General features: G+C 41.9%; 1 protein-coding gene across 3 annotated transcripts; it reads right to left on the minus strand.

Moving 5' to 3' along the window:
• Window positions 1–2,987: 2,987 nt before the first annotated feature.
• Window positions 2,988–5,050, minus strand: LOC121813116 (protein FAM151B-like). 3 transcript variants are annotated; one of them, XM_042216637.1, is made up of 4 exons: window positions 4,892–5,050; window positions 4,667–4,792; window positions 3,464–3,623; window positions 2,989–3,387 (listed from the first exon to the last, which is right to left on the minus strand). In XM_042216637.1, exons 1-4 carry the CDS (start codon window positions 4,986–4,988, stop codon window positions 3,114–3,116), a joined length of 657 nt encoding a protein of 218 aa, XP_042072571.1. In that variant the 5' UTR covers window positions 4,989–5,050; the 3' UTR covers window positions 2,989–3,113. The 3 variants fall into 3 exon arrangements, with proteins under 3 accessions (XP_042072573.1, XP_042072571.1, XP_042072574.1); XM_042216640.1 differs by having other exon boundaries at window positions 3,235–3,350; XM_042216639.1 differs by lacking the exon at window positions 4,892–5,050 and having other exon boundaries at window positions 2,988–3,387; window positions 4,667–4,885.
• Window positions 5,051–7,402: the final 2,352 nt, after the last annotated feature.

Raw genomic sequence — 7,402 nt, forward strand, 5'->3', positions numbered from 1 at the left:
CCCTCTTCTGTGGAACCAGCTTCCAGTTTGGATTCAGGAGACAGACACTATCTCTACTTTCAAGATTAGGCTTCAAACTTTCCTTTGATAGAAACTCCCTCAGCAGTATTGCTAATGTGTCTTCTTGAGCAGGGGGACCTTGTGGGCCCTGCCAGATTTCTGTCCACTCGAGTGTAGTGTGTTATTGATGGTGTTTTTGGTGACTGGGGTCCCAGCTGCATACAGATCTTTAACAAGTTCCTCCCATGTGGTTTTGGGCTGATCCAGCACCTTTCCTATAATCACCCTCAGCCCTGTGGTGTAAAGTACTTTGAGTGCTCAAATAAAGTAGAAAAGTGCGATATAAGAACCAGTCCATTTACCACGAGGCAAGGAGCTCTCTCATATTCTGGTTCCAGGCTTCTGGAGGGCATCGCTGCAGCTTCCCACCCTCGTTATCAATCACATTTGTGACAAAGACATTCTCACTCTCACTGACACGACAAGATGATTTCGATTTATGTATCTGTGTATTTTCTATGTTTGTTTTTTTTTTTGTTGTGTTTTTGTCTCTTACAGATGCAGCAGTTGGTGATACATTGTGGATTTCTATTTGCTGGTTCTGATAACATCTTCCCCCCTTGAAAATAAATTCTTAGTAGCACCAGGCAGATTTTTTTTATGCATTAGTTTTGTTTGCGTAATTTGCATTAAAATGTCTCATGACTCATATTCTCCTACTGACAGTGTGATAGATTATTAGTCAAAGTTTAGTGTAAAGTAAAGCAGTCGTGGTCAAAGGTGACTTGATTTATTTAGAAAAGAATGTAAATATACAAATAAGAGTAAAAATGTCCCATCAAAGTGAGGTTAAATAATGCTTCAACTGTAAACATACTCCACCAATCTCTATTAAACAGCAGTGTACCACACGCCTTCAAGCTGGCAGTAGTTAACCTGTTGCTTGACCCAGCTGTCTTAGCTAATTATAGGCCAATCTCAAACCTTCCTTTATTAAAAAACAAAAACCTTGAAAGAGTGGTTGTAAAACTGTGCCATGCAGACTTTGACACGCTGAAGAGGTTTCCTGTGTGTCATTGTTGCTGTCATTTGCATCATGAGCACTTCTACAAAGCTGGCTGAAATTTTGATGACTGTATCCCCCCACAGGAAGAACGCCTGAAGTCAGGAGATGGGGGTTGATAGAGGCCATAAAAAGCAAGTGCTGGTCCAACCCACAGTGAGGGGGCTGCTGACCAGGCCTACAGCTTTGAAGATAGCTCAGAAAGCCACCTGGATAGACAACAACACCAACTGCTGTGTTTGCATGCCCATGTGTACATACACTTGGACTCTGGCCGTATGGACAATGATACGAATGGAGAAAGCGCTGCAGAACTCAATGACTCTGCAGAGGAATCTACACCGGCAGGAAATGCACCACAAGGCTGGAATGATTTTGGAAGTGTTAATTCCTCTTTTTGGACTGTTAACTTTCATTTTCTTACTTGTAGGATGCAGTTTACCATGTGTGAGATCAATGAGAAATAGGATAACTGCTAACACATTTATCAACTGTTTGCTTTTACAGTAATATGAGGTGAATGATAGGACAGAGGATTTGTGTAAATGATGTATGGTTGAATAATTTAAAGGACAAAAAGGACAAACAGGACTGTTAGGGTGATTTTGATAATAGCTGTCATTGTTGTACTTAAATTCGTAAACTGCATGTTGAGATATTTTTCTGTTCCTCCATGTTCCTCCATGCACACACACACACAGTGCCTGACACACCACAGGGGTTTTACAATGGGTGGTGCTTGTGTAAACGGTATGCATCTCAATAAAAGGTGGCAAGCAAAGGCTGGGGGCGGAGTCGTCTGAGTCAAGTGCAGAGTTGCAGCTCTGAGATCCGACCAGGCTTCCCTTTTAAGTTAAATACTGTTTAAGCTGATGTCTTGCTTTCTTCACAGGTGATAAGTCTCTGAACCAGCGGGGCCTGCAAGCCCAGACCCAACATTTACATTTCTTCACTATTGAACAGCAGTTAGGCTTTTTAGTGACATCATCCTAAAACCCTCAAATATGGGTGACAATACTAAAAGGTCCTAAATGTGCTGGTGGCATCTCCTCCCACTAATCTGAATTAGGGGTGGGTTCTGATTATCGATTTTCTGATTACAATCGATTCCAGTTTGAAAAACGCAATATCGATTCATTAAATCCTGAATCGATTTTTACATATAAACGTATTTTACCTGAGACACCAGAATCTCAGGTTAAAGCTCTCAAATTTCCAACAACCACCAAACAGCTAAAACAGTAAACGAGACCAGGAACACGGATTCTGCACAAAGACGTAAACACAAAGCTCGGACCCGCCGACAGATCAGGATCAGTGAGATGTCGACTTTCTCACCGACGGCACGGACACGGTCGGGGCTGAACAGCTCGCTGATTCTGATGTTCGGGGGTCGAGCTTTGTGTTCACGTGCTAGATTCTGGAGCTGCGGGTTTTATCTCTCTCCAAACAACATTGACTGCAAAAGAAGATCCAAACTACAGATAAACATCGTCATGACTTCAGTCTGACTTTTGCTGCTTTGCTTCCACCACGATAAAATCACACTTCCTGCACAGCTCTCTCTCTCTCTGTGTACTTGAAGAACAGTTTCCCATATGCTTGCTCATTGCCAGTCTACCGTTGTTTACAGCGCTGTGGTTTTTCTTTTTACTTAAATGACTTCTGACAAGAAAGCCGCATTTCTGCTGTTCAATACTGAAGAAATGTAAACTTTTTAAAATGATCACAAATTGCAAAACTCTTAGCTGTGTCTGTAATCAAACCTCTGTAACTTTGTTTTTCTGTTTTATCCTCAGCTACTTTGACACAAAGGCGTCTGCTGTGATGCTCACACCTTTGATAAAGTCTCACAAGTGTCAGCTTTCTTTTTATAGATATAAAAATATAGATATGTACTGATAAGTGATCAGAATTATAATATTTCTGACTGTCTGAGGCAAAATTTCCTCGATTCAAATCTAATCAAATTGAATTGATTCCAGAAATCAGTGACGATACCCAGCCATAATCTGAATACATTTGTTTACATGTTATTATTCTTGTATTATCAATAAAATTGAGTTCTCAGTGTACAAAAAGGCAATGGTGATGAGGTATGTTTACCTGGATTATCTGTCCCAGCAGTCCATCCTGTAGTCCAGCCCAGAGACAGCACAGTGTGTGAGGGAAGATGAGTCACAACAGAGAGGAAGGTGTGATGCTCCAGAGGTCCGATCTGCCCCCCAGGACCCGAGAAGATGTCTGCGTTGATCCACACAGGACGGTATGGCTCAGTCAGCACTTCCTGCAGCAGGACTAAAGATGTTGACACAGCCTCCATGCTATGTGGAGAGTATAGCTCAGCGTTAGCGTCACACAGACCCACACAGCATTGGTGGAACAGAACCTGCTTCTCACCTCTTAAAGTCCAGCTTTATCCCCTTGCCGTACTCTTTCACTCTCTCCAGCCATTCCCTCAGAGTGATGTCACTGTCTGTATCAGGGGGATGTGCCATGATTGGCTCTTTGGGATCACGACCTCTCATGACAATGTCAGCTTCAATCATAAGAGAAGGACCTGAAAAACAGTTGTTGCCCATTAGAAACTGACTCGTATCTTTCTTAAATATCATCCCAACGACAAACATCACTGAATATATCTTTTTATTTTCAGCCCAGAGGAGGTTAGCGCAGTATGACGAGCACACAGTCGCTCCGTGTTCAGCACGGCCACAAAGGCTCCTGATTTTACCTCCAGCTGTGGCCTCTGCGGGGAGTTTGTATGCTCTCCCTGTGCCTGTGTGGGTTTCTCCAGTGACTCTGGCCTCTTCCCACAGTCCAAACGTGGATTAAATGTTAGGTTAACTGGAAAATCTGGCTACGGATGTGAGACGGATAAAGTCCTCAAAGTGCACACAATGTAGTTAAAATGTGACTTGCAATCTAAAGTTCTTTGGTTGGTCAGTAAGACTAGAAAAGTGCTTTATAAAAAATAATGCATTACATTACAGTGTCCAGATTATTAGGCAGACCTGAGATGAATCACAGCTCACACACCAGCCCTCTAATCCATGTTACATATCATGAAGCCTCCTTCCTTCACAATAAAATTACATTTTATTTATTCAACACAAAATACAATAAGGACACGCTGTGGAAGAGAGCCGGAGATTAATAATAACTACTGATTAAATGTATCCACAAATGGTGAGTAAAAACACTGAGTGCATCATGGGAAGCTCCCAGCAGCTCAGAGCCTCCGTTTGAGGAAGCAATGTGTTCCCATATTTCTGTAGAACAGACAGAGATTATAATGCATTCTAATATTTTTACTCTAAAATTAGTATTTCTGTTGAAAAGTATGATAATTAACATGAGTCAGCGGGGAGAAACTATGATTTCAGCCTTTATCAGAGTGACGCTGCCATGGTTACGTTAATGCGGTTGCTAATGTGAAGGAAGCAGAAACTTAACACGATCACGCAAAATAGTTTCAACCTTCAGGACGAAACAAGGGCTGATTTAGACAAAATGACCTTTAACATAAACAACAATAAAATGTCAGGTGTTTGAATTTTCACGTTGACGTCAGCGGGACTGACAGCCACGTCACGGACTCACCTGTGAGCGCCTCCGCCAGCCTGCTCCTGCTGTTCACTGCATGCGACCAGCTAACCTCGGCAGCGTCCATCCTCGTTACAAAACTCCGACTGAAGAAATAGTCCAGCGTTTGGTCACGCATCCCACCTGCGAACAGAACACGAGGGTCGCAGCCATTAGCTCCTCTCTGTCAGTAAAGTGCAGCTCGCTAAAACAAGTGAGCGTAGCTGCAAAGCTCAACATTACCTGTTTTACCATTTAAATTCCACAAGACATAAAATATAAAACACACGATTAAAATTAAAGTAATTCTGTGAAAACTCAGCAAAAGACTCGTTTTCATTGTCCACGATCCAAAACGGAAGATAAATAACAACACATTTCCGGTCCGAGATTGTCGAAATAAAAGAACCGGTAGTCTTTTACTGATTCAATACAATATTTATCGAGATTTCTAAGTTTAAAATCTAAGTGACCAAATTGCCCCAATCTTTATTCTACTCGACGTGAGACAATAAAATATAAGCTCTAAAAGAAAACATCTCTAAAGTTAGAAATATCCTGTCTCAGAGTGACGCTGAAAAACTAGTTCATGCATTTATTACTTCCAGGCTGGACGACTGTAATTCATTATTATCAGGAAGTCCTAAAAACTCACTGAAAAGCCTTCAGCTAATCCAAAATGCTGCAGCAAGCAGATTTCTCCTGTATTGGCTTCCTGTTAAATCCAGAATTCAAAATCCTGCTCCTCACATACAAGGTCTTAAATAATCAGGCCCCATCTTATCTTAATGACCTTGTAGTACCATATCACCCTATTAGAGCACTTCGCTCTCGCTCTGCAGGCCTACTTGTTGTTCCTAGAGTATTTAAAAGTAGAATGGGAGGCAGAGCCTTCAGTTTTCAGGCCCCTCTTCTGTGGAACCAGCTTCCAGTTTGGATTCAGGAGACAGACACTATCTCTACTTTCAAGATTAGGCTTCAAACTTTCCTTTTGATAGAAACTCCCTCAGCAGTATTGCTAATGTGTCTTCTTGAGCAGGGGGACCTTGTGGGCCCTGCCAGATTTCTGTCCACTCGAGTGTAGTGTGTTATTGATGGTGTTTTTGGTGACTGGGGTCCCAGCTGCATACAGATCTTTAACAAGTTCCTCCCATGTGGTTTTGGGCTGATCCAGCACCTTTCCTATAATCACCCTCAGCCCTGTGGTGTAAAGTGCTTTGAGTGCTCAAATAAAGTAGAAAAGTGCGATATAAGAACCAGTCCATTTACCACGAGGCAAGGAGCTCTCTCATATTCTGGTTCCAGGCTTCTGGAGGGCATCGCTGCAGCTTCCCACCCTCGTTATCAATCACATTTGTGACAAAGACATTCTCACTCTCACTGACACGACAAGATGATTTCGATTTATGTATCTGTGTATTTTCTATGTTTGTTTTTTTTTTGTTGTGTTTTTGTCTCTTACAGATGCAGCAGTTGGTGATACATTGTGGATTTCTATTTGCTGGTTCTGATAACATCTTCCCCCCTTGAAAATAAATTCTTAGTAGCACCAGGCAGATTTTTTTTATGCATTAGTTTTGTTTGCGTAATTTGCATTAAAATGTCTCATGACTCATATTCTCCTACTGACAGTGTGATAGATTATTAGTCAAAGTTTAGTGTAAAGTAAAGCAGTCGTGGTCAAAGGTGACTTGATTTATTTAGAAAAGAATGTAAATATACAAATAAGAGTAAAAATGTCCCATCAAAGTGAGGTTAAATAATGCTTCAACTGTAAACATACTCCACCAATCTCTATTAAACAGCAGTGTACCACAGGCCTTCAAGCTGGCAGTAGTTAACCTGTTGCTTGACCCAGCTGTCTTAGCTAATTATAGGCCAATCTCAAACCTTCCTTTATTAAAAAACAAAAACCTTGAAAGAGTGGTTGTAAAACAGCTAAAAGACACACTGGTTCACTGTGTCCATTTCATGCTTTGCTTCTCCAAAATGTGCAACGTACACGCATGCAGAAGTTGCAGTATGCTGCAGTAACAGCAGAGCGACATTTTTGATTTCGAGGCAACACGAACAGAATCACAGGAAATGTTTAAATGAATCTCCAGTTTGTTAAAGTTGTGGCTGCGGAAATAGACTAGTCTGCTCGGTAAAAAGAAACAGAATATGGCATATAACACATTCATGCAGCCTGGTCCTACCAGCTGCAGCCTTGTTCTACGAACAAGTTACAGGGTTGTGTAACATCCTGCATGTGTCAGCATTCCCCGTTTAGCTTTGGTCAGAGATACAGCTATTAAAGTGTTCAGTAAAAAGGAGGGAAACAGGCTGTTAAGCAGTCTGCTGCATATGAAAACCAAAAACAGGTGTGGAACAGGAGAGACAGAGGTCCTAAAATAAAAATTGAGGCTGCAGGCAGCGATGAGGGTCCTGGTGCACGTTTGGATGTGCCACGGTCGAGCCAACCTACAGCTCGAGTGTGTGGCTGGGTCTGAGATGCACTGCTTGTAGAAAACGGTTCTGAATTTCTGTGACAAACCTGCTACGTAGGAGATGACAGCTTTGTCTCATCTGTCGCTCAGCTTCTCCCCAGTTGGTGTTTGACCTCGTTTCTTCTGCATCTTTGCTGAAGGCCCGATGAAATAACCACGTTTTAAGAACATTCGTTACACGCGTGTTCATTCTCCTTCCCTTTGTGACTCAGAAAAGTCAAAGATAGAAAAACACTTAACCCTGCATACAGGTGGTTTGTAATTA

Source organism: Haplochromis burtoni, unplaced genomic scaffold, assembly GCF_018398535.1.
Source record: "Haplochromis burtoni strain Fernald_Lab_line unplaced genomic scaffold, NCSU_Asbu1 Contig_1151, whole genome shotgun sequence".
Classification (NCBI taxonomy): domain Eukaryota; kingdom Metazoa; phylum Chordata; class Actinopteri; order Cichliformes; family Cichlidae; genus Haplochromis; species Haplochromis burtoni.

What these genes read in the sequence shown, in the direction of transcription:
- LOC121813116 (XM_042216637.1), bottom strand. Translation starts at nt 4,988, where the DNA reads ATGAAAACGAGTCTTTTGCTGAGTTTTCACAGAATTACTTTAATTTTA. An exon ending in GCTGGCGGAGGCGCTCACAG is followed by an intron (nt 3,624 to 4,666) that starts GTGAGTCCGTGA and finishes ACTGTTTTTCAG; the next exon opens with GTCCTTCTCTTATGATTGAA. An exon ending in ATAAAGCTGGACTTTAAGAG is followed by an intron (nt 3,388 to 3,463) that starts GTGAGAAGCAGG and finishes CTCTCCACATAG; the next exon opens with CATGGAGGCTGTGTCAACAT.